This window comes from Argentina silus, assembly GCF_951799395.1.
Source record: "Argentina silus genome assembly, chromosome: 1".
NCBI lineage: Eukaryota > Metazoa > Chordata > Actinopteri > Argentiniformes > Argentinidae > Argentina > Argentina silus.
Window position 1 is genome coordinate 12483643 of NC_139655.1, and position 27163 is coordinate 12510805.

Below are 27163 nucleotides of genomic sequence, written 5' to 3' on the forward strand. Positions count from 1 at the left end.
TATAGTGTTCCTAATGAAGTGTTTTTCACAAAAAAAAAAAAAAAAAATCTCCTGGGAAACTCTCATCAATAACCACTGTTTCACATTCACTACATTGCATTTCAAACAAATAACAATGGAGTTGCATTTATTTATTATTACTATTTACATTTGCAATTTTAAATCAACCATGTCTATTCTTTCCACAGTATTGACACCCCCCACTGAACTGTATTATATGAGTCCTCCGTTCTTTCCCTCTGATCTGGCTTGGCTTAATCAATAAACATGGCTGACGTATTTGAATAGGGCCTGTGTCTTTTTGTCTCCTCAAGTACCAGACTCCTAACCATGGAAACAAGGCACTTGTCATCACAGCCTAATGAAATTCAAATCAGTGTCTAAAAATAAGGCCCCTCTCTCAGATCAAACAAAAGGCTGCACTAGACAGCTTCGGCTGATAGAGTAGAAGGTCTATCATTTTGGATCCACTCATAATGAGGTATAGAGGTGTTGAGGGTCTTTTTTTCCTGCCTTCAAGGAGATGCCTAGTATTTATTTGGGCACATTTATTTGAAAAGTGATAAAGACAGGGAAACTATTTGTCTAAGTACAGCAATGAGATGGAGGAGAATCTTGCTTTTACTAGGTACACTTGCTTATTAAACAACACTTCATTTCAATAATACTTGTATGAATGACAATACAGAAAACAGAAAAACAAGCCAGGAAGATGCTTTATTACTTATTGAAAAAACAGTAAACAGTAAACAATTGAAGAACTGTGAAGCCCAAGAATAATCACAATTTAACATTATTGTTAAATTGTGGCTTTCTGATGAGTAGTGTTCCGTGTTGCCACCCGCCTCACATAATAACTCTCTTTCAATGTCCACACTAGCATACCACTTATCCACCAGTGCATGGCCAATACATTGCTAAATTCTATGTGGTTTGCTAGTATAGATATTGGAACGTAGCCAATGACTTCAGACTTTGACAATGGCTTTTCCCATGTTTTCACCCTGCAGCATCCCCATAAAGGCAGCAGGCATGTTCTCAAAGCCTTCAGTGACATGCTCTGGACACTGCAGTTTTCCCTATGGATAAAACAGATATGGTTATTCAACAGACAGCTTAGACAGAGCATCAATGGGAGTTTTCCACTACAACAAAAGACACACTGGCTTCAGTTACGTCTTGTTGGTAAGTCTATTCTTCGACTAAAAACTATTTCAATTTGTTTTAGCTTGTCCCATTCACACCGAAGTGGACCCACTATGTTAGTCTGGACCTTGGCAACTGCTGGAGAAGAATTTAGTGGGTAGAGCCATTCACACCAAACCCCCCAGAAATAACCAACTCAATTCCTAGGCACACTCATTAGCGTTATTATACATAATTCTGGAGCTCAGACTGTATGTTTTAGAACTTGCCTCTCTCTTCCATGCCATCAGCCGTTTGAGAGCCTCTGGGTTCTTGTGCTCCCACCTGCTCACCATGAAGCCCTCCATCTTCAGCTGCTTGACGATCATAGTCAGGTGTGTGTAAGGGCCTGCCAGAGTGAGGAAAAAAAGAGAGAAAGAAAGAAAGAAAGGCAATGAAATAGCAACCCTCATCACGAAGGAACCACATTCAGCTGGTGGGTCTGAGTGTACTGCTGAGTCATAGTGCCCTCTAGTGGTGTAACTTTAAAATGACTACATAGTTATTTGTATAACTATAACGTAGTATATTCCAGATTCACACCAAAACATAATTTGAAAATCATTTATCATCTTAAATGTGGCATATAAAAATCACATTTTTATTTGATTTTGCATGAAGATGAGAGAAAATTGTGATAACAGACCTGTCTGTGGAGTGGTGTCATTGTATGTTGAAATGCCACCACACACGGCTATCCTTCCAAACTCTTTCATCTGAGATATGGCCACAGTAGAAAAAGGGCCTCCCACCTACCAACCAAAGGAAAAGTGTCAGTTCTATCCAGCAAAATACAAAAGAAAAACAAAGATCTGACTGAAATGCCCTGATTAACAATGGAAAAATACTTGACATGAAACCCCTGTCTGCGATACAAATGTAAATTCAATCACACAATTCATAATCAATAACTATATAAATCATCCTCTATCAAATAACACTAAACACTATTTAGCAATTCTTCTGGCTGCCCAATGCCTACGTTCTCAAAGAAGCAGTTGTATCCGTCAGACGAGGCAGTCTTCAGAGCCTCCTCCAGCGAGCTGATGGTTTTGTAGTTGAAGGCCTCGTCGAAACCAAGGTCTTTAAGGAAGGCCACCTTGGCGTCAGACCCGGCTGAGCCCACCACCTTGCAGCCCTTAATCTTGGCGATCTGCCCCACGATAGAGCCCACCGCCCCGGCTGCAGCATTCACCAGGAGGGTCTCCCCCGCCTGCAGCCCCAGCACCTCCTCTAGCCCATACAGGGCTGTCAACCTGTGGAGCAGCACAGAGGGGAGCACTCTTATAATAATGAGAAGGATCTTGGGTTTTTCCTATGTGACCTGACTTAGTGCCCTCCATAAGTATTGGAAAGAGGAAGCATTTTGTCTTCTTTTAGCTCTATTCTCAGCTTTCATTCAATGACTTTTCAGATTGTTATCACCATTTAGAAATTACAACTCTTTTTATACATAGTCCCCCCCCCCCCATTTCCGTGCACCAAAAGTATTGATAGGTGACAGGTGTTTCTGGTTAGTCAGGTGTGTTCCGTCACATCATTTGTGCAGGCAAAAGAGAGCTGTCAATGTCTAGTATTGATTCTAGGCTTTGCATTTGCCTTTGGTGTCTGTCAACATGAGGACCAAAGAGACGTCAATGAATGTCAAGGAAGCCATTATGAGGGCGAAATATCAGAAATATCGATCAGAAATATACCCATTTACATTTATGGCATTTAGCAGACGCCTTTATCCAAAGCGACTTACAACAATACATTTGTTTAAGTAAGTGAATCATCTATCCAACAGTCATCATAAGACAAAGTAATCAATGCTCACATTTTTTTTTAATAAATATATTTTACCCAAAACCTTAGACTTACCAAAATCAACAGTTTGTAACATCATTAAAAAAGAAATAAAGCACTAGTGAGCTCAGCAGTCACAAATGGGCTGGTAGGCTAAGGAAGACTTCAAGAGGATGGTTGAAGATTGCTCTCCATAATTACGAAAAAAGCTAAAACAACTGTCCCACAGATCAGGAACACTCTCCAGGAGGTAGGCATCAATGTGTCAGAGACTACCATCCGCAGAATACGTCAATGCAAGGTGCAAACCACTAGTTATCCTCAAAAAGAAGGGTCAGGTTACAGTTTCCTAAGAGTACCTAAAAGCCTGCAGAGGAAAAAAGTATTGTGGACAGATAAGATGAATATTATCATGTACCAGAGTGACAGATAAGATGAATATTATCATGTACCAGAGTGACAGATAAGATGAATATTATCATGTACCAGAGTGATTGCAAGCGGAAAATTTGGAGAAAAAAGGATCTGCCCAAGATTTAGAGCATACCACCTCATCTGTGAAACATGGTGGAGGGGGTGCTATGGTTTGGGCATGTATACTGTAGCTGCCACAAGAACTTGTCTTAATTGATGTTACTGCTGACAGCAGCAGCAGAATGTATTCTGAAGTGTACAGAAACATATTGTCTGCTTGAGTACAAGCAAATGCCTCCAAATTCATTGGATGGCGCTTCATCATACAGTAAGACAATGACCCCAAACATACTACCATAGCAACTAGGGAGTTTTTCAGGGACAAAAAGCAGAAAGTTCTTGACTGGAAGTCAATCTTCAGATTTAAATCCAATTGAACATGCATTTCATTTCCTGATTATAAGATTTTATGCAAAAAGACCTCAAAACAAACAACAACTGAAGATGGCTGCAGTACAGGCCTGGCAAGGCATCACCAGAGAATACACCCAGCGTCCAATGGGGTCAATGGGTCGCAGACTTCAGGCAGTTATCGCATGCAAAGGATTGTCAACCAAATACTGCACATTTTTATGATGACATACAATTGTTTATGATGACATATGATTTTCTTTCCAATACTTTTGGAGCCCTGAAATACGGCGAGTATGTTTTTAAAATGCTGTACTTTCTAAATGGTGAACCCAATTTGAAATAATTTGGATTAAAGCTGAGAATCTCTACTTTCACCCCACAGTAATTGTTTGAGTTAAAATCCAAACTGTTGGAGTATAGAGCTAAAAGAAGACGAAATGCTTCCTTTTTCTTTTTTAAATACTTATGGGGGGCACTGTAACTAGGAGCTAGATTTAGTATTTTGGTATAACTGCTACTTAAGATTGTTTGATTAAATGTGCAAAAGATTGTGATTAATATCTATCAAAAATAGTATAAAGAGTTAAACAGATCAGAGCCATAATTGATGAGTGTCGGCATGCTTCGGGAGACATCTGGAGCTTAAATGTCAAACTAGAAAAAAATGCCACAGTGACACAGCTGCTTTCCCTGGCAGACATGGGGTCTATGGAAACATTTGGAACAAATGACGTTGAATGTTCTTCTCAAAGACTTTCACGTTTCATGTAAAGATCAGATGTACTGTACTCAAAGTACAGTACATCTGATATGAATATTGTCACAGTGAACCAGTTCACTCAGATACAGGAGCTATAGACAGCCCATGTATATATAAAACCATAATACCATATCAAATACATTAAACTTTACTTATTAATGATTAAAGTATTTTAGGCGTGCTTGATTTAGCTTAGAGTTTGGACTTTTGGGTCTATATCTCATTGGTTCTACAGTATATTGCATTTGACTGACGTGTATAAGATTGGCGCTCAGGAGTCCCACCACCTTACCCAGGCATGCCGATAGCCCCCAGGGCCAGGGACATGGGGACATCCTGGGGCCAGTTTGACAGGAGGGGTGTTAGGCCTGTCCCATCAGACACTGTGTGGGTCCTCCAGCCACACTTGCTTATCACGTGGCACCCAACAGGGAAGGCTGTGTTGTTGCTCTGGATCACCCTGGAAAAAAGTAAGTACATATAACAACCCTGGGTCAGCAAGATCAAAAGGTTTCACAGAAGATATCCGGGTATTTTCAAACGGGCGAAAGCAACCACGAAAACGTAATCTGAGGTTTGAGTCCGATTTGCGGTCTTGGACAATTTTCAAAAGTGACGATATGGTGCGCAAACAGCTCTGCGCTCGGCTCGCAGAAAGTGTGCGCTGTCTTCACAAAATATGCTAATACCATATTCGCACCTCACGCCTCAACTTCTAAAAAAGACGTACACACATACGCCCCTGTAAAGGTTGCACCAGGGTAGGATGCATTTCATTTGCTTTCGCCAGACACAGACGCTACCCAGACAATAGCATATATATGACTCGTTACAGTTTTGTAGATGCTTTTGATGCTACCGATGATCAAGTAATCGGAAAATAGAGATTTGACAATCACGCCATGCTGGATTTAGCGTTGGGGAATGGACCAGAGGTTGATTAAGATCGTATCATCTACGGCGTTATGTTTTATAGTAATCTTTAATGCAGTAAAATTTGCTTTTGGTTTTGTGACAGTCGGCAATGAAGCACAGTAGGAATGGTTCGGATTCTGGTGCGCTCAGTATATGGTGAAGGTTCATCTTAAAAACAAAACATTTTAAGCATATAATCAACTAAAGGGTTCAAACCATATGATGTTAAATGAAAATAACAAACATATAGGTGGCTCTTAAGTATTATTCATCTGGATTTTGAGTGACCCCTCCATACCCAGGCCGTCGCTGGCCACTTGATTCATGAGTTGTAAAGCCTTTTCCTCGAGAGACCCTATAAAAACAAAGATGCTAATTCCAAAATTACATAAACTATTATCCTTGCATTAAGATGGACTTAATTCAACTTACTGAGTGATTTGTTGATGACATTTTTGCATTTCAGCAAATTTTAAGAGTGTTATATCAAAGGATCTGAATATTATGAGGTATTTCTGTATTTCAATTTTAATACAGAAATTTCAAAAAACTTGTTTTTGCTTTGTCATTCTGGGGTACTGTGTGTGGATTGATGGCAAATTATTTTAATTTAATCCATTTTAAATTGAGTCTATAACACAACAAAATGTGGAAAAAGTGAAGGGGTCTGAATACTTTCCGAAGGCACTGTCACTTCTCAATACATAGGTGCAGCTTGGGTACAGGGAAATGTACGTGTATGTCATCTTTTAAGTTTCTTTGAAAATTACCCTGTATATATACATAATCAAGGCATGTGACTTCACAACTGAACTAAAATAAATAATTTCAGGAGCCCTCCAGAAGGTTCAGTCAGGGAGTAATTGTTTGTGTCTATATGTGTTTATCCAGACTCACTGCACTGACAAAGCTGCTCTGGAAAACATATTGAAACACTAAGGCAACCCTCAGAACATCAAGCCAAGAGCTTTCAAATTGTTTTCTTTCAACCAGAGTCATAGTGGCCAATTGCAGTCCAATTAAAACCAGGTGCCCCCATCCTCTTCCAGTAAACTTGAGCCATGCATCATCACATTGCTGCAGATGTAAGGCACTGTGTGTTTTCCCTTTCCTTACTTGGCCACTTGTGTTCCGATCATCACATTGCCCGCCTTCATACGCATTCTGCTGAATGGTCTGCAGATGACAAATAAGGACCAATCAGATTATTGTTGTTTTTTCTGCTGCAATCCAAGACTGAACTAATGATGCTTTGGAATGGAAATGATGTGAAGACATTCCATTCCACATGGATACTACTTGACTAAACAGAGCTCAATGGACAAATGTTACCAATGGGGCATTAAGAGTCCCCTAATCTTCTAGGTCTGCTCTCCCCTACCTCATGTACGGATCCACACTGAGAAACACTGCCTCCAGAAGGACCTCTGAAATAGACAAAACAACCCAGTCAAAGAAATGACATTACCCACCACAGACTTCATCGTCAGGTACAGTACAAGAAGTACAATTAAAGTAATCCATGGCTAGACACAGGTTCCTGATAGCCTCAGTCTTTACCTCCATCTTTAGGCTCTGGGAGCTGCTCCAATTTCAGCTCAAAGTTGCTGTCTGTGGGGAAGCCTTCGAAGTGCTGGGTCAGGATCCATGTCTTAGCTGGAACCATGGCTCTTTGTTTTGGACAACTGTGAGAGAGAGAACAGTATGCTGTTACTAATTAAGTATTATTTATTTAGATACACCTGGAGTGAGACCATGCCTCATCTTGTCCTAAACGAACATGTTTACTGTAAAGTCATGCACACAGTACCATATTACCACATTTTAAAACCTAAAACAGGCACAACTTAGGAATGTACACTCTTTATTAGGAACACTATACTAATACCGGTTAGGGCCTCCCTTTGCTCTCAAAACAGCCTCAATTCTTCGTGCCATTGATTCCACAAGATGTTGGAAACATTCCTTTGAGATTCTGGTCCATGATGAAATTATTGCATCACGCAATGCCTGCAGATTTTTGAGGTGCACTTTCAAGCTGTGAATCTCCCGTTCTACCACATCCCAAAGGTGTTCTATTGGATTCAGATCCGGTGACTGGGAAGGCCACTGAAGAACATTGTCATGTTCATGAAACCAGTTTGAGACGACTTTTGCTGTGTGACATGGTGCATTATCATGCTGAGGGTCCTTCATTATCCTGCAGGCTCTGGTCCTACAGACGGTGATGTTACTAGCCAGGATGCTCTCCACAGCTCCAGAGTAAAAGGACTGAAGGATCCTCCGGGAGACTTTAAATTTCCTCAACTGCCTGAGATGGAACAGGCGTTGCCTTGCCTTTCCATGAGAAGATGTACAGGTGTTCCTAATAAAGTTCTCCGTGTATATACATTTTTAACACTGGCTGCTAGAGTGCTTCATAAAACGATGCCATTCAAGAAAACCAAACAAAAATCTACCATGAAAACCAATGCAATACCGTTAGCTACTGTACATGGAGTTGGAGCGCCACAGGCTGTTCACCACAAATAAAAAATAACGTGTTCTTCTCGAATATAAAGAATGTTATACACAGCTGGACTTACCAGTCGTTGTTCTCGACGAAGAATAAGACAATCCACAGAGAGGAGCGAGCATGGACAGAGAGGCTCGAGCATGGACGGAGAGGCTCGACAACTCTGAGGAAACTCTTGGTGGAGTCTGACGTCATACGCAACGAACGTACGTTCATTTGGATCGTAACGCGCGCGTTTAGCCGCCTGCCTTTGCTACCTCCTTCCTTTCTTGTACAGGAGAATCAACTTCGAATTGAAACATTGAAAAACTGTCCTGACACGTTTATCACCTCTTCGAAATTGGTTGGTAAGAGAAAATACTACTACAAACTGAAAGTAGAGGAATCAGGGTAGTGTTTGTTTTCACTTCATGAAACTCAGGTAGGGCGTTAGCAATGCAGCTAGCCAGCGAGTTAGGTATACAGCCTGTGCTTCTACGGCAAATATAATATTTCTTGTGAAGCATTACTTTCATTTCCAACCTGTCATTGTTTTTGATTTGATAGTAAATTGTTTTTAGGATTTGTCATTTTCATGCTCCAAACCAGTGAAACTAAATACAACTGGTAAAATTGCTTCACCTTGTTCTCTGCATTTGTCCCTTTGATTAGATTAGATTAGATTCAACTTTATTGTCATTGTGCAGAGTACAAGTACAGAGACAACGAAATGCAGTGTTAATTGTTAATTGTTCATCACACCAAATGATTTAATAATCTGAACTATAGAAGTGATTCATAGTGAATAGTTGAGATTAATGTTATTGTCAACTCGAGTATAAAAATCGTTGTTGTTTTTTCATTAAAATAATGGGCGCAGTCAGGGTAGAACGATAGTCAAACAAGGTCTTGAGGGACAAGTTTGTAGCCAATGCTGTGAGTTTGTTCAGGTCAGATATGCTTTGTGGTGCTATCATGCCACTGATCCCTTTTCAGTATTCAATTCCCTAAATTTGAAATGTTGCAGCCAGCCTACTTGAATATCTTCTCCACAGGACTCAAAGGTATCATTTGTCTTTACTATTATTGATGATGTTGTTCAGTGATCAATCATAATCTTCCTCTTGTATCTCTGTCAATGTTCACCCTTTACTTGAAACCCTGCCACCTAACCCTGCAGCTCATTGTGACGCCCGACCCTGCTGTAGCTGGGCTGTAGCAAACAGTGCTGCAGAACCATCATGTTAAACGGTCACCAGTATGTGGAGGCACTGGGTCGCCTAGGTTACCCAGGCGTGTCATCACTGAAGGGTTCAGAGTTTGACTGGATGTTCGACTGCGCCCCGGAGAACCTTCACCTCCTGCGTTTCGTCTGCCAAACCCTCAACCAGAGCAACGTGCTCAGGCCTGAGGAGGCCCGGGCCTTCAGGGCGCTACAGGACTCTGGGAAGCCCATCTTGGATGATGCGGCACTGGACACGGTTCTCAAGACCTGTGGGGCAAAAGATGGAATCTCTGTCATTGGGCCTTCCTCTTCCTCCTCAGGGGAGGGGGAGGTGCCTCTAGAGCAGTTGGAGGTGGAGCTCCAGGCCCTTCGCAAGGAGAAACAGCTGAAGCAGCGTAGACACAAGAAGATGCAAGTGTTAGCCACCGCCTGCACGGATGTCGCCCTGCGCCTGGACTTGGAACAGGAGAGCGCCTCCCACAGGCTCAAGGATGCCAAAGCAGCACTGGGGGCGGAGAACGGCGGGACCAACTCAGCCTTACAGAGTCTAACAGACGAGGTGAGGAAGCTGGCATCGTACCTACGAGTAGAGCCTGAGACTAAGAAGGGGGAGACTGTGGCCCCGACGGTCCTCCAGGGACCCCCAGTCCTCCTGTCTCAACTGTCCCTGGAGCCGTACCTCCACCAGGAGGAGCTGAACACCAAGGCCCTGTCGGCCTTCACTCAGAGGCAGTTCTTCCAGGGCATCTCAGACATGGTGGAGACCTCCTGCTCCCAGAGCTTTCAGCTGCTGGACCTGAGCTGCTGTGTAGAGGGGGATGAGAAGGAGGGAGGCGAGGAGAGTGTGGTGGAGCGGAGGAGGAAAGATATGGCTAGGCTACAGTGGGCTCATATCCTAACCCAGCACAAGCTGCTGACAGCCAGGGCAGAGGAGAAGGGGGTCAGGGCTGGACTGACGTGGCTCTCTGAGAACCAGCGTTCACATGCCAAGGTAAGGAAGGGTGGTGGGTAATGGGCAAAGCTGTTTCTACTGCTGGCTGCACAAGTCAGCATTTACTTTGAATTAGTGCTCTCTCATAACAACAACAGCAGGCTGAAGCACTGAGGATTTTTCATGGTGTATTCTCTGAGCTCTACTCAATTTAGTCTAACCTTATACACACTCAGCTAATGCTAACAAGGATTATTCAGTCACTAAAGTTTACTTCCCCCTCTCTTTCCCTCCCCTAAATGTCCCCCACCTTCATCTCTCTACCTCCCCTCTCTCTCTCTCTCTATTTCTCTTCCTCTCTCTCCCTGTCTCCCTCCTCTAGCAGGGCTCCTCCTCTTCCTCCTCTCAGCAGGTGCGGGAGGCCGTTGCCAGGCGGGAGCTGCAGGGTGTGGGAGCTGAGCTGGAGGCTCTGCTCCAGGGCCCAGTACCAGCAGCTCTGAGGGAGAGTGCCAGGCTGCTTATTATGCCCGTGGTGAGGGGAGACCTGACCCTGCAGCTGGCCCGCCAGCACTACTACACCTCCAGGCAGGAGCAGGTACCGAACTACTGTTTGTAATTAAACATCTGTTATTTTGTCCAATTTTGATGAGCCTATTTACAAGCCCTTTTTAAGGTGTGTGCTGTTCCTACCTTCTATTTGTATACTTGTAAGCTTCAAGACAAGTATTCCCACAGAGGATAATGAACTTCTCATCCTATCTTCACCCCCCAGGTCCAAAACCACCTCCTCCACCAGAAAGCCTCCTTTGAGCTCCTCCACCTGGCCCAGGAGATGGAGCTGTGCAGGGGGAGACAGATGCTAAAGCAGCTGGAAGAGATTGCTGGCAGGCTGGGGAAGGGATGGGAGGAGACGGCCCACAGGGTCCAGGCCCTGGCCCAGCCTGAGCTGGCCATCGACCCCAGCCCCAGCCCCGTCATAAGTTCCAAGGATGCAGCCTTCAGCAGGTAGGGGGAAAGGCTGTGCTAGTCAGACGTGGTATGCCATTCTCTCACTCAAAGCACCCAGCTCAAGCACTCAAGTTGTTAATCTTATGAACGATACCCCTAACCGTACCCCCTTGATGCACTTGACTAGCATAGATTTAGCCTAACTTATGAACATGTATTTTATTCTCTCTAACATTGATAATAGTGATTAGAGAGTAGCATGTGCTCCAAATAGATGCTGTTGAATGTTCTGTTGACACAATTGAAAACAGGTAAATTCTGATATCCCCAAAAGCGATTCAGTAAAGCAAAGTAAATAATCCAACCATGAGTCCATGTTCAACCAAACCTGTTTCATTCTCAGACTGCTCCAGATTCTAGAGTCTGGCTGTGAGTCGGAGCGAGGCCACGAGGAGCCCTTCTGTACCTACGAGGATCTGGAGCGTGCTGCCTGTGACCTACAGGGGGAGTTACAGTCCACTTGTGAGGCGGTGGCTGAGGCGTCTCGCCAACAGTGCTACACGGGAGAGCGTCTCCATGGCGACTGCGAGGCCCTGCGCAGTGCAACATACTCGGGCCTCCAGCAGCTGCTCCTGGCGCCGCAGGTATGTCCCATTGGAACCACCAACCAGGAGCTCTGCCCCAATGCACAGGTACGTCTCTGACTGCACACACACACACTCTTCATCATCATCATGCCTTTGAGATGAAACGTACTGTAGCGTGAGTGAGCATAGTTTTGTTATTACCACCACCATCACCACCACCACTGTTAGGTTGGGAAAGTGGTTGCACAAACTGGGATAGTAGTTGTATGTTGTACGGCTACAGTATTGGTTCTGTTGAGTTTTAGGACACTGCATGATGAGTCTGTATCTGTGGTTTTATATTAGTGTTGACGGGCTGGACCAGGTGGCACTGCTCTTATGTAAAGTTACATGGTTCACAGGTGACGGTCAAAGGGGATCTCTTATTGCTCTGTCCACTTGATGTAAAATATCTCTGCACCAAGTTCATGTTTTCTCCCCAGTCCCCACAGGTTTTCAGCTCCCACTGAGTGAAGATCCTGACACATCAATGCACACATACATACACACACCCACACCTTATCTTTTTTCTCCTCGAAAAGTCACTGTTGTTTTTTATGTATATGATAGTGAGCATTCTAGAAAGGCTATGAATATCTGTAATCAGATGAGAAAAAAATGTTATACTGTAAAGAAATAACTGAATAGTATGTATATAACTTCCTTTTTATAGTAACTTTGTTAATTCATTTTTTTCAAGCTATGATATGATCTCACCTCTCAGGATGTATGCTAATATCCCTCCCTCTCCCCCCTTCACCTTCCCACTCTCTATCCATTTCCCGCCATCCCTCTCTCCCTTCCACCATAGGAGTTGACAGTGAAGTTGGTGGATGTGGAGACCCAGTTGAACGGTCTGTACAGACTGATGCAAGACATGATGGCAGATGTGCAGGGTAAACGCTCCCAGCTGGACCACAGCGCCCACCTCAGGCGGGAGAGGGAACTGTACGTCTACTTCCACCTGGATGCCAGGCTGCTGCAGAAGGTGGTGGAGGAGCTGGAGCGCAAAGTGGCTCCTAAGGGGGGCAGGTCCTAATGAAGCCCTCATCTTCCTTCCTCCTTCCTCTCATCCACCCAGTCTCTGCCTATCCTCTGGGTATAAGAGCAAAGCACAGCCCACCCACCTCTGCTCAATGCCACAGTACTAACCCTGTCCTGCAGTAGTGCCTTTACATACACTCACCGGACACTTTATTAGGAACACCTGCACCTAACCTTCTCATGGTGGAGGCGGTGTAATGGTGTGGGGAATGTTTTCTTGGCACACTTTGGGCCCGTTAATACCAATCAATCATCACTTGAATGCCACAGCCTATTTGAGTATTGTTGCTGACCATGTGCATCCCTTTATGGCCACAATTTACCCATCTTCTAAAGGCTACTTCCAGCATGATAATGCACCATGTCACAAAGCAGAAGTCGTCTCAAACTGGTTTCATGAACATGACAGTGAGTTCAGTGTTCTTTAGTGGCCTTCCCAGTCACCGGATCTGAATCCAATAGAACACCTTTGGGATGTGGTAGAATGGGAGATTCACAGCTTGAAAGTGCACCTGAAAAATCTGCAGGAATTGCGTGATGCAACAATTTCAACATGGACCAGAATCTCAAAGGAATGTTTCCATGTATCAATGTATCTTGTGGAATCAATGCCACAAAGAATTGAGGCTGTTTTGAGAGCAAAGGGAGGCCCTAACCAGTATTAGTATAGTGTTTCTAATAAAGTGCTCGGTGAGTGTACATCTCATATTAGGAGTTTTTTGACAATGCATCAGGACAGAGAAGTGCAGTGTTTGGTCAGACAAATACCACATTGTATGGTGTCATCATCATCCTTGGATCTGGCAGCAGATGATTGGAACCCATGACTGTGTTCTTGTTGCAACTTGTATGGTGTCTTGACTCAATTCAGATGTCGTGTTTCTTGTTCTACTGCGAGCGTTTTGTTAATTGTTTGTCTTTGATCACATTTCTGTGTTTGAATTTTTGTTCTTATGATATAAACAATGTGGACTAATGTAATGAGAATTAATTTTCCTCCCATGACAATTTAGGTTTTGTGTTCTGTTTTCTTTTCTATTCTATCTGACACTTAATTTCTTGATAATATTTTCATTTCTGCTATTACGGTCACTGCTAACCCATCTAATGTATGGTTTACAATTTTGAAACGTTGTGCAAATAAAATTATATTATGTTTTTGTTTTGTTTATGTTTTTCTTATTTTTCAAGAAAAAGGCAGGACCTTTTTCTTTCAAGCATGTTTATACATTCTAAGAATATTTTTTATTATTTTATCTCAATCATAGACTTCATAATGCTACATTATAGATGGCCATATCAGTCAGCCCAGTTTGAACAATGACAGACCAACATAACCAACACAGATCTCTCTCTGTGTTCTATGTTGGCTATAGACAGGCAGACAGACAGGTTGAGAAGAGAGAGAGAGGAAGAAGAGGAGAATATGGAGAGGTATAGCAGCAGTAGCAGGCTGTACTCTGGGCCTCTATCTGCATCTGGCCAGAAGATCCTAGAAGCTCTCCGGGCCCAGAGTCACTTTCCAGCCACTGCCTACAGGAGCTGCAGGCACAGTGAGTCTAGAGCAGGGGTGGGCAATTAATTTTTACAAGGGGCCACATGAGAAACCTGAATTGTGTCAGAGGGCCACACCAACGATAACTTGAACTTAATTCTGCTCAACTTTCTTCCATTGTAAAATGCACTAAATTATATATTTTGAAAATATTTATATTAGGCAATGTGAAATTGTGGTGTATAAGTCAAATAAGAAAACAAAAACAATTATTGAATCAGTGCAATTTATTTTTAACTTGTTAATCTCCACAAACAATGAAAAACAACAAACAACTTAACAAGTTTATAGAAATACAGCAATACAACAAACAATAACTTGTAATGTTTTCCACCTCATTTTACCTCTTCAGTGAGAATAATCCAGTCTGTTCTGGGCTTGAACAAGGGCATTGAAATCTGGCTGAATGTCTGAGGTGGCTATGCGAAGGACAGCTGAGAGGTGGTCATCAGTGATAGAGGATCTGTGTTTGGATTTGTTGAACTTCATCACTGAGAATGTCTGTTCACATACATAGGTAGATCCAAAGAGGACTAGAATCCTCTGAGCATGCCTCCTCAGGTGTGGAAAGTTCTCCTCTTTGAGGGAGGAGTAAAAGTCCAGCAGTGAGACTGACCTGAAGTGCTCTGCCAGAAGTGTGTCAGACTGCAGGTCAATGAGTTCCATCTGAACATCACTTGGTGCATTATCCACACTGCAGTTGAAGGGAGAAGAAACCATGTGCATTTCACTCTCAAGAGTTTTGAAATCTTGAAATCGCCTCGAAAACTCTGCATGCAGTGCTTCTAACATGGTTGAGTACTTGTGGAGGTGATCGGCTGATCTTTTGGCTTCCTTTAGTGTTGGCAAGTGGGTCAGAATGTTGTCCTTCACTTGGCTTGAGATAAGCTGCAACTTTCTCATGAAAGCCTTCACTGCACTGTACATCTCATGCACAAAAAGGCCCTTGCACTGCAGTTTGACATTTAGTTCGTTCATTAGTGCAGTCACATCCACAGCGAATCCGAGGTCTGCCACCCAGTCTTCATCTGAAAGCTCTGGGATGTCATGTCCTTTCTTAACACAGAAATCCTGAATCTGGTCTCTCAGGTCCCAGACACTTTTCAGTACTTTGCCAAGGCTGAGCCACCTGACAGTGCAGTGATAGCTTATGTCACCATGTTCAATCTCATTTTCCTCCAAAAATGCAACAAATTGTCTGTGATTTAATGCTCTCGCTCGGATGAAGTTAACTGTTTTAGTTACAGCATCAACAACATGGTTCATTTTTAACACTGTCTTACATAACACTTCCTGATGTATAATACAATGCAAAAATGTCAATTTCTGCACAGGGTTCATTTCTGTCACTTTATCCTGCATTCTCTTTAAAAGTCTAACATTTTTCCCCGTCAGATTTGGACAACCGTCTGTTGTCACACCTGCCAGCTTGTCCCATTTCAGTCCTAACATGTCCAAACATGCATTTACCTCTGTGAACAAGTCATTACCAGTGGTTGTCCCTTTCATTGACTGCATGGCTGCCAACTCCTCCGTGATTTGAAAGTCTGCAGTTATCCCACGTAAGAAGATGAGTAGCTGGGCGGTGTCACGTACATCGCAGCTCTCATCCAAAGCCAGAGAAAAACAGTCAAAGTCGGCCGCTCTGTTCTTCAGCTGAAGCTCCAAGTTTCCAGCGATGTCCTCAACCCGCCTCGTTACAGTGCGTCGGGAGAGTGACACGTTCTCAAATGCGCCCTTTTTCTCCGGGCACATCAGCGCAACAGAGTCCAATAAGCACTCCTTAATAAACTCTCCGTCAGAAAACGCCTTACTTTTTCTGGCGATTTTGTGAGAAATTACATAACTTGTCCTGACGGCTGCATCTCTGGGGGTGTGAAGTTTCGTAAAAAGTCCTTGTTGGGTTTGCGGTTTTGCTAGCAACGCATCAGACTCCCGCGCGTGCTCTTCATCAGACAGATTTCTGTATTTATCCTCATGCTTGGTCGTGTAGTGGCGATTCAAATTATAATCCTTTAACACAGCGACCTGTGTACCACAGATTAAGCACACGGCTTTACCTTTAATTTCTGTAAAGAAATACTTGGCAGTCCATGTCTTGTTGAAAACACGGCATTCGTTATCAACTTTTCTTTTCTTAGCGTGAGCCGACATCTTGAGGGTAACTTGGCTAGCGTCACTTGTCGCTGTTCACCTTCACTCACAGCTCACGCACGCACATACGTCCATACGTAAGTAATACAAACGTAACGCTTTTCAAAATAAAATTTCAAATTTCAAAATAAAAACAAAATAAAACACGACACAGATATGTTTAATTTATGTTGTAATTTATTAGGGATGCACCGAAATGAAAATTCTTGGCCGAAACCGAAAACCAAAAATGAGGAAACCAAGGCCGAAAACCGAAAACCGAAACACCGAAAGAAAAGATTATGTCAATTATTAGAACCATTGCATTTATGGCTATGACTGTGTACTAACCTCACTAAAATCAATGCATTGCAATTCAAAGAATAAATCAATTACAAAAGTTTTTTATTTATTATTATAAATTATTATTATTTATTTGTTACCATTCATAGTATTGACAGACAGACAGCGGTCAATTATTATTAGCAACGGTCTGTTATACGAAAATAATTGACCGCCGAACGTTTGGAAGGCCCATTCAAGTGAATGGAACGTTCTAATCTAGGTATTTCGGCCGAAAACCGAAAATGCTCTTTTGGGCCATTTTCGGCCGAAAATTTTCGGTGGCCAAATTTTCGGTGCATCCCTATAATTTATGATTGGCCTCACGCGGGCCGGACAGGGACGTACAAAGGGCCAGATGTGGCCCGCGGGCCGTAGTTTGCCCAGGTCTGGTCTAGAGGCAGGGAGGCATACTCCACTACTGTTGATATAACTATTGTAAACAGTGATACAGAGTCTCAGTCACTACACAGCCAGGGGGAGTCATTAGCCCTTCCTTTAGTAGAAGACATGGAGGCATAGATACTGATACAGCTACTGTTAGAACTTAAAGGGGCAATATACAGAGCTATGGATGCAAGGACTGACCTGTGTTTTTAAGCTGTACAGTGGTTGTTTACAATTATATTTACAAAAAATGAATAAAACAAGCTGTTACAACCCGGCTCGCTAGGGGAAAGGGAAGCAACATAAAACCAGATGGATTTGGTAAATTATAGTTATTTTGTTAACAAGGAACTTAGATCGTTTTATAAAGGTAACAAGGGTGACAGAATTGGCGACTACTACAAAGGAAAAATGGGCCGGCAGGGGCTGTTCAACTCAAACAAACAAATATAACCAAAAGAGAGCTCATAAAAGGCGAGCAAAACCTAAACGTTCATTATGTAACCAGAACCAAAGCGAAAACAAAACCTCACTGGCCTAAAGCAGCGGACAAAACTTAAATACAGGCAAGAACAGCCACCTCTACTCCTCGAGTGTCTAAACAAAAGAATACACTACGTGTGGTGCAAGTCAGTACAACCAAACTAAACTTGGCCCAATTTTCTGTAAGAATAACAAATAATAATCGAGTGCGTTATGCACGGTACTACAATACAAATCGAAATCTTTCTAACACAAGTCGCTACCAAAGTCTCTCAAGGGAACTGTTGAAACACACACACACAGCCCCTGACTGACAAGCTGGCCCCACCTTTCTACGCCCCGCGCTGCGTCCCGATAGGCGCGCTGGTTGGGACATATCCAATCAGGATCCCCGCTGGCGATACCGGAGTGGGCGGAGCCTCTGAATCTTGGCGCACCGCCTGCTTGAGCACAACAGGGGACACACACGGGCGGCGGCGGCGGCGGCGGCTGCGGCCGTAACACAAGCTTATCATTTGGGTTCTGATGGGATAAGGCAGTTGAACTAAGCTCATGAGGCATTTATAAGTTATATTCTTCAAGAATCAATGGCTATAACTACTGTAGACAGTGATATAGCTACATAAAATGGAAAATACAGCTGCTATAGGACAAGTGTTATAATTACTGTATAATACTGTATAATTGCCTAACCCTAACTACTGTAGACAATGATACAACTAGCACTGTTTTGACTAGTGTTTAATAAAGAAATCTTGGACAAAGACACTGATGGTCTTACAAGTTAGTTATACATTCACTAGTGTGGTATGATTAATATAAGTCATATGGTAATCTATGTGTCAGATAAAATTGTACTTACATCATACAGTACATAGTGGCTACAATAGACAGGTATTCTATTCTCAGCGTCTAATGAGAGATGTTGGTAAGAGCCATCTTGTGTGTTTGTGTTTATGTTAGCTGAGAGATACGATGGCCGTCAGAGAGAGCAGCAGTCCCAGGGCAGCGTGAGCAGAACACCTGAGGAGCGGAGAGAGAGAGGGACAGACCGGTGAGTCAGGAGATGGAAACACACTGTACAGTAAAGTGTGTGGAAGCAACTGGAACTCTTTTGATTTGCAACGATTGCAACGATGCAACGCAAGGGATAGTCGTTAGTGGATTGTTAGTTGAATACAGTATCTAGTGGGACATGATCATCCATAAACCGTCTGCAGGGTGTAATGACAATGGATGGTGATCATTAATTGTGTTAGCATATATTCATTTACTGATTGTACTGTGTGATTCTTCTTTTACTAATTGTACTGTGTGATTATTTCTTTCAAGTAGTACTAGAACATTCCAGATGTTAATCTCCTAATCCATAAAGTGACCTTCAGCATATTAGAAACATATGTGCTTAAACCTCCTAACGCATTAGTAGTATAGTAGAATGTACTCCCGCCACCTTTATCCCCCTGGTGCCAGGCGGGAAGGAACAGCCTAGCTAGCAAATGTAAGATAACACATTTTTAGTGTGACATTGTATTTACGGCCTGTAAAGGAGTGGTCGTCAACTCAACGTCAAACTGTCTAAAACTTGTGATGGTAACATTTGAAAAAACACATCTCTGTTTTCTCAAAGTCCAGACTGTTCCTAGCAGATAGAGATGTAAGACTTCTGTGGGACCATTGTTCTCTCAGAGCTGCCCCAGAATGTTATCAAGGATTGCGTATAGATCATGCCACCTGTTCTTCAAGGTTGTCTACCGATGTATGTCCATGTGAAAACCCTGCCTCACGATCGGACCATCTGAGAGGGTATAAATTGTCTGCTGTAACTTGTATTGGGGCTCTCTGTTCGTACGGTGCAGATTGCTATGCTTGCAACCATTATTAAACCCTACTAAACAGATATTGTGTTCGTGCATTTTTGCAAAGTCTCACTGAAATCGTTATCGTGGTAAATCCCCTAGACAAAGATTTCCACCACAAGGGGAAGTCTCCAAATAAAGTGTGACTGGAAGTGGTCCAGTACAGTAGAAGAGCTCAGAATGAGTTGCCATTAGGGAGTGTTGACTCAATATGGCTATACAGAAACAGGAAGTCCGTTAGGGAGTGTTAATGATGAGCTTAATGAGCTTAATGATGATATACAGTATTCCTCTCTGTGCTGTCCATCAGACCCTGGTCCAGACCCCAGTCCTACTCCTCCTCATCCTCCTGGGACTCTGCCTCCCAGAGGGAGAGCTCTCAGACATCAGTCCTGTCCCAGAACACAGACCCCTCCATCCCCAGAGGCAGGTTCTCTATGGCCCTCAACACACCCACACAGGAGCCACACTGGGGAGAGTGAGTATCAGCACACACACACGTGCATGCACGCAGACACTCACACACACACACACACACACACACGCACACACACACACACACACACACACACACACACACACACACACACACACACACACACACAATGAATTGAAAACATTTCTTCCTAACGTAAATAATCAGGTCATAATTTCCATTCACTCTGTTGACTGATGGCCTGTGGTTGCTCATTGCTTCATGTTCTCCCGTAGTTTTCCTGAGGAGACTGAGCCCAGATTCACCCTCAACTTCCCGCTGGAGGACCAGGACCCTGCCAGTCCACCCTTCCCCAGGACAGAGCACCCAGAGCCCCATGGAGAGAGGCCAGAGTGGGCCAGTGGACCGGCACCTTCCAGAGCTAATGTTGGCCAAGTGCCAGAGAATCATGCACCACCAGGCCTTTTCTCAGGGAGGGGGTGCGGACAAGAGGACTGGTGCAGCCCCCAACCTGGGCCAGATGATACCCCCACAGCTCTGGAGGGCCAGGGGGAGCGGCTGCCCATCACCTCCCCGACTGATGGGCCCATGGCTGGGGGAGAGGTGGCTGACATCTGTCGGGGTCCTATCACCAAGTGGCAATTTGGGAGTCTGCTGCTGCCTACATATCAAAGGGATCACTCAATGAGAGAGAAAGCAGGCCATGATAGACAGGGGCCGGGACAAATGAGAGGACCAGGGAGAGAATATGGGGCAGGGCAGAATCCAGGGAGAGATCATTTGATGGGGCAGGAGGTGGAGGTAGAGAATGGTTCTAAGCAGAGTTTCAGCATCAGTGGACCTACATGGTCAGAGGCAGGGGGAGATAAGGAGGAGCTGCTGTTGATCAATACTAGAGAGGGGTCAGCTAATTGGATGGAGGGGCTGGTCAGCGGCTGCAGTGGTGAGACAGGAGCCCAAAGAGAGCTGTGTCCTACATCAGAAATAGAGACAGTTACCCTAGAGGACAGGGATAGTGAGTTTGGTGTGAAGAATGCTGCATCAGATAGAGTTGACTGTGGCCATAAACTGCTGTTTGATAGCAGCAAACTCATGGATGAACCTCCCAGCCACAGAGGCAGCACCAGGGGGATCCAGGCTGCAGCTGGGCAGAGTGACCACCAGGTGGCGTGTCAGGGTGGGGAAACCCAACCAGAGGAGGGGGAGGGGATGATATTAGGGTCAGGGGTGAACGGCCACACAGAGAGAGACCCCACCAAGAGGGCGCCACTGTTTGGTGACATGACTGATGACAACCAGAGTGAAAGAAGGGAGGGAAGGGTGGAGGTAGAGGGAGGGATAGAGCTGGGACAGATAGGGACCATTGGAGGAGGTCAGGGGGCATCAGAGAGGGGGAAAAGGCCACAGGAGAGATGGAAGGAGGACAGAGATGTGCCCTCGGTGACAGCTAAAGAGAACAGTGGAAGTACAGGTCAGTGCAGGACACCTAGTTGGCCACTGGTGGGTGGTACAGCTCTTCAGTATTTACCAGCATGAGTTTGTGTTTGGATAGAATGAAGAGGCCCATAGATGCTAATCTGAGGTCCGTATTTCATTTTTCCTCTATGATTCTTAAAATTGGGATTAGGGGAAGTTAAACTGATCCTTAATCACTCACTATGTGGCATCTTCTACCCATGTTCTACTTACACTGCTGTGTCAGTCTCTTATATCACTGTGTTGATGGAATACATAAGTGTGGATCAGGAGAGAGCAGTTAAGACTCCCACGTCTGAACGTGCTGACAGAGACCGCTGCCCGATAATGTTTCATCCCTCAGGAAGGAACTGGCTGCTAAAATAAAGCTGAGTCAAGCCCTGCTTGTACTGTAGTGACAGCATATTAGACCCCAGCTATGCTTCAGTGAGTGTGGCTGATCTCACTCACGGTCTGACGCAGGGTCTGACACACACAAGCACATGCACACAGGCAGGCACACACACACACACACACACACACACAGGCACACATGCACACGCACACGCACACATGTACACGCAGGAAGAAAAACCTATTCCTTTTCTCTCCTTAGAACCTTCAGCAGATGGGCGTTGCATTCCCACTCCCAGGCCCTCCCAGGAGGGGGTGAGAGCGTTGGGGTTCAGAGCCCCCCCTCCTCTCCTCCCAGAGATACTTCCCAAATACAATAACAACCACCAGGTAATTGCACCTTCAGAGCATGAATGGTGTAAAACATAAAGAACGGCCCCCTGGCTATTCCCCACAGACATATAGAAATGCCTCGACCGAAATGGGAAACTTCAGCAGCATAGAGAAGTGATGAGTCTCTTAAGAGTGCTAAAGTAAAAGGCCTGACAATAGGGTCCTCTAGCGTATTTACTCTGAGAGAGAGAGATTGAGAGAGAGAAACAGAGAGACAGAGAGACAGAGAGGACAGGCCATAGCAGGACAGGCCATACTGCTGTTGTCAGCAGCACTGCAGTAGATAGATAGAGCTACAGTACTACTGTATGGAGATGTGCAGAGTGCCCAGATCTAGACAATCACTCCTGTACTGGGCTACAGGCCATCTCAGGTCTTAACTGAGTGGCTAACAGCATAGCTCTGGGGGGAGGGGTATACTCTAGAGGTACTGTCAGCAGAAAGTGTGTGTGTATTTGTGTTCCCCACCCCTTTTCCACCAGGACATATGGGGGTCAAGCCTGAGCCCAGCTCTGTGGTCCAGCTTTGTCCAGTGACAGAGGGGTTTACTGGGGCGATATCTACACATAACCCCCTCCCTCTGGAGCTTCCTTCAGCAGCCTGCACAACACGAGAGAGAGAGAGAGAGAGAGAGAGAGAGAGAGTGTGAGAGAGAGTGAGAGTGTGTGTGAGAGAAAGGTAAGAATGCATTAGCACATCTACAGGGATTCCCTCTGAAACAGCATAAGACACCATAAAATAGACTCTATCCTGTGCTGAGATTCCATTACCTCCACAGTCAATGTCTAAATCAGTTGAGATAAATGGAGGTAAGTGTGGAAGCTCGGTTCTAATATGATGGAGATTATATTCTCTAGTTGGAGATAATCAGCTTGAACAAACTGAACATCCTCAAGATCCTTTAATTTTTACAGAGATAGAAAGTGTGTGTGTGTGTGTGTGTGTGTGTGTGTGTGTGTGTGTGTGTGTGTATTTATGCAAGGTAAATACAGTCAGCAGGAAAAGCATTTACAGGGAACTAAGTGACATTCTCTCCAGAGAGCTGAATCGGAGAGTTCCTCCTGATCCCCAGCTGACGATGCTGGGGTTCTCTTGAATGCGTCAGTGGAGATGTGTGTTAAGAAAAGACACTGGGAAGGTTATGTGGAGGTGAACCTGTTCTCTGGGAAGTCTGGAGGCTGTGTTTGGGACACTCTGACTCCTTGACAGAGTGTTTGTTCACTTTGTTCAAGCTGATTATCTCCAACTAGAGAATATAATCTCCATCATATTAGACTGAAGTTTCCACACTTACCTCCATTAATCTCAACTGATTCAGACATTGACTGTGGAGGTAATGGAATCTCAGCACAGGATAGAGTCTATTTTATGGTGTCTTATGCTGTTTCAGAGGGAATCCCTGTAGATGTCCTAATGCATTCTTACCTTCTCTCTCTCTCTCTCTCTCTCTCTCTCTCTCTCTCTCTCTCTCTCTCTCTCTCTCTCTCTCTCTCTCTCTCTCTCCTGTGTTGTGCAGGCTGCTGAGGGAAGCTCCAGAGGGAGGGGGTTATGTGTAGATCTCGCCCCAGTAAACCCCTCCGTCGCTGGACAAAGCTAGACACACAGATCTGGGCTCAGGCTTGACCCCCCATATGTCATGGTGGAAAAGGTGTGGGGAACAGCTCTCACCCATCTACCCCCCTCTCCTCTGTCCAGCAGCTGGCCCTGACACCCTCATTCTCCTTCAAGAGGAAGCATGATGCCCCTCCGCCCAAGGTGCCCCTCCCCAGGCGTCCAGTGAGGTGGGAGCCCCCCCGCTGTCAGGGGGGGCAGGCCAGGACAGGGGAGGAGGGAGGGCTACAGGAGGGGGGCAGACCCCACACATCTACTCTCAAACACCCCGACCTCAGTAAATCCCACATATCTACCCCCAAACACCCAGACCTCACCCCTGCCTTTACCCCAGACCCCTGTGCAAACACCCAGAGTCTCCCCAAACCTGAGGGAGCCAAGGGGGTAGTTACCTCGAACCCCCCAAAACGACCTCTCACCCACCCAGGCAGTCATAGTGTCACTGCGGAAAGGGGACTTAAATCAACCAGGGATGCTTCTGAGTCTAAAACCCCCAGACCCTCCAAAGCCCCAAAACTGTCTAAGGCGAAGTGGGCCAAGCATGGGCCAGGCCAGGGTCAAGGCACTCAGGCAGCTAGGGAGGATGCCCAGGCCCAGTCCAAAGCCTATCTTACCACAGTCATGACCTCTGACCCCAGGGTGAAGGATGCTGGGAAGATTAGTCAGGAAGAGAGGGGCAGGCTTCTGGAGGAGGCTAGCGAGGCCCGGGCACTGGTGCTCACCATGGTGTATCAGGACGGAACCACTCAGCTGGACCCAGAACAGGTGGGCAATGCTGGGTGCCTCTGGCTTCATTGACTGATCTAGGATATCTAGATATCCAATTGGCTCTTGGTATTTTATTGCTGACAGTGCCTCCCAAACATGTTTTTGTATGTAAACAAACAAATCTTAAACACTTAAACTTAATGACTTGACCTTCAAGCAATGTTATGACATCATTCATTTCCATTTCCATTCATTTCCATTTGCATCATATGATTTTACCTTTTCCTTGAAAGGGCTAATTGACTGTACTGTAGTTAGCTACTAATACACAGTAACAGGAGGCTATGTTGTCTCTCCGCTCACAGTAATGACACTGCTCTCTTCATTGTGTTGTGCTGTGTCTGATATAGAAGTCCACTCCGTCAGTGTGTGGGCTCCTGGTTCTGTTGAAGAGAGACCTGGACCAGACCGGAATAGGACCAGAGGATGCAGTAGGACCCCAGGACAGTCTGCTCTACCTCAGGCTGGAACACAGACCTGCATGGGCTCAACAACAGCCAGACCACAACCAAGACCTCTTCACCAGGTCTGTGTGTGTGTGTGTGTGTGTGTGTGTGTGTGTGTGTGTGTGTGTGTGTGTGTGTGTGTGTGTGTTTCATCATATGTTTGTTGATTAGTAAAGGACATTTGCAAAAAAAAAAAAAAGTTCAAAGTGGTGTGTGTGTGTGTGTGTGTGTGTGTGTGTACCCTGTAAAGAGATCAAAAGAAAACAAAGTTCAAAGTGGTGTGTGTGTGTGTGTGTGTGTGTGTGTGTGTGTGTGTGTGTGTGTGTGTTTCCCCTGTAGAGAGATTCTGCTGCAGGTTGTGTCTGGAGCTCAGCTGGTGGTGTGCTATAAGGCCAAAGATCTGCTCCGCACGGCACTGCAGCACTACAGACGGGACCTCAGCTGGAAACAAAGCAAGCCACACACACACACACACACACACACACACACACACACACACACACACACACACACACACACACACACACATACACACACATACACACACATACACACACACCCACACACACACACACACACACACACACACATACACACACAGTAATTCCGAGCAATCAGGCGGGTTAGCCAACCAGAGCCCACTATGGTCTCTCAGCGAGCAATCCCGTCAATTCTAATACCCAGTCTCATACTTCCATGCTATGATATCCTAAGACCTCTGATCTGAAAGTAAGTTATAGTACTCCTCTCAAAGCTGATTGTATTTCTGTCTTTCTAATGAGGGACTGATGTCAGAGTCTCAAAGTGTATTCTCATATGTACTGGGATACAGGGGAATATATGACAGTACCTCTTTGAAAACACAGACTACAGAAGAGTAGTAATTGACAGTCAGTTGTCCTCTCCCCCCCTCACCTCACCCCCGTAACCCCCTGCCCTCACTCCTGTTCTCTCACCCCCAGTGGCTCGTTGTCGTATCCAGGACCCCCAGGTGGCTGCCTGGCTGTTGGACCCTGCTGACCCAGCCTCTTGCTTCCACATCCTGCTGACTAAACACTGCAAGAAGTCCCCCGGACCCCCGACATCTGCCCTGGGACCCAGGAAGGTCAGTTAGATCCCCTTCCCTTCCATCACAGCTATGTACACTATGCTATTGTTGATTGTAGTTGATTTGTGCTTCTCTCTCATTTATCTTCTTCATCGTTCCCTCTCTCTCTCTCTCAGGTTTCTCAGGTCATCTCCAGTCTGTCTCAGCTCTACAGGCTGGTGATGGAGCTTCGCTCTAAACTACAGGTGACCCCTGGCTCTGAACAAACACACACACACACACACACACACACACACACACACACACATACACACACACACACACACACACACCTACTAACTGTGTGTGTGTGTGTGTGTGTGTGTGTGTGTGTGTGTGTGTGTGTTCAGAGCCAGGGGCTGTGGGAGCTGTACTCTAACATGGAGCTCAGTATGATCCCAGTGCTGGCAGGTGAGGTAAACTGGTTTGACCCCTGTGTTTGTATATCCTATGTGTACTGAAACATACTCTTGTACTGTACTGTATAATGTAGTATATGCTGTACTATTAACTAGTGTGTTTGACTTAGCCATGGAGAGCACCAGGATCCATGTTGACAAGGAGGCCCTGAATAAGACCTCAGAGATGCTGGGGGTGAGAACTCAACACTGAAATGTCCACTGTAGTGTTCATTTTGTTCCCAGACATTTCCATCCAAATGCTACCGAAGGTCTGGTAGACCAACACATCAAAGGAGGGGAGGGGAGGGGAGGGGAGAGGGGAGGGACGCAAGGATCAGGAGATACAATGAGGTGAGGTTGAGTGATGTTTAGATGAGTGGGGCTGATTAGTTGAGTATGTTCATGTGCGTAGGGCGTCGCCTGAGTGTACCCTAGGAACTAAGTGTACCCTAGGAACTAAGTGTACCCTAGGAACTGCACAGTGGAGGCTAGTGGAGGTAGAAATCAGAGAACGTGTTTGATCCTCCAATTTCTACCTCCACCGGCCTCCCCTGGTACCTGGCACCATCTATAGGCTGAAGCACATTGAAATGAATAGGGGATGTGGTGAACCAGGGGATAGGCCAGTGTGGATAACAGGTGAGAGGAAAGGAAAAGGAAAGAAAAACACATTTGCATGATTACTGGACTGGACCTGCTCCAAGTCTCT

The 27163-nt window shown here is 45.0% G+C and overlaps 2 protein-coding genes across 3 annotated transcripts; one reads left to right on the top strand and one right to left on the bottom strand.

Moving 5' to 3' along the window:
• Positions 1-698: 698 nt before the first annotated feature.
• Positions 699-8164, bottom strand: LOC310806421 (prostaglandin reductase 1-like). Its single transcript, XM_083672507.1, has 9 exons — positions 8062-8164; positions 7037-7161; positions 6858-6903; positions 6593-6652; positions 4854-5021; positions 2168-2441; positions 1832-1937; positions 1416-1534; positions 699-1079 (listed from the first exon to the last, which is right to left on the bottom strand). Exons 2-9 carry the CDS (start codon positions 7140-7142, stop codon positions 969-971), a joined length of 990 nt encoding a protein of 329 aa, XP_083528633.1. The 5' UTR covers positions 7143-7161; positions 8062-8164; the 3' UTR covers positions 699-968.
• A 67-nt stretch (positions 8165-8231) lies between these two features.
• On the top strand, positions 8232-13902 carry haus3 (HAUS augmin-like complex, subunit 3). 2 transcript variants are annotated; one of them, XM_083681822.1, is made up of 6 exons: positions 8232-8338; positions 9151-10186; positions 10509-10721; positions 10899-11131; positions 11478-11766; positions 12512-13902. In XM_083681822.1, exons 2-6 carry the CDS (start codon positions 9212-9214, stop codon positions 12737-12739), a joined length of 1938 nt encoding a protein of 645 aa, XP_083537948.1. In that variant the 5' UTR covers positions 8232-8338; positions 9151-9211; the 3' UTR covers positions 12740-13902. The 2 variants fall into 2 exon arrangements, with proteins under 2 accessions (XP_083537948.1, XP_083537949.1); XM_083681823.1 differs by lacking the exon at positions 8232-8338 and having other exon boundaries at positions 8726-10186; positions 10512-10721.
• Positions 13903-27163: the final 13261 nt, after the last annotated feature.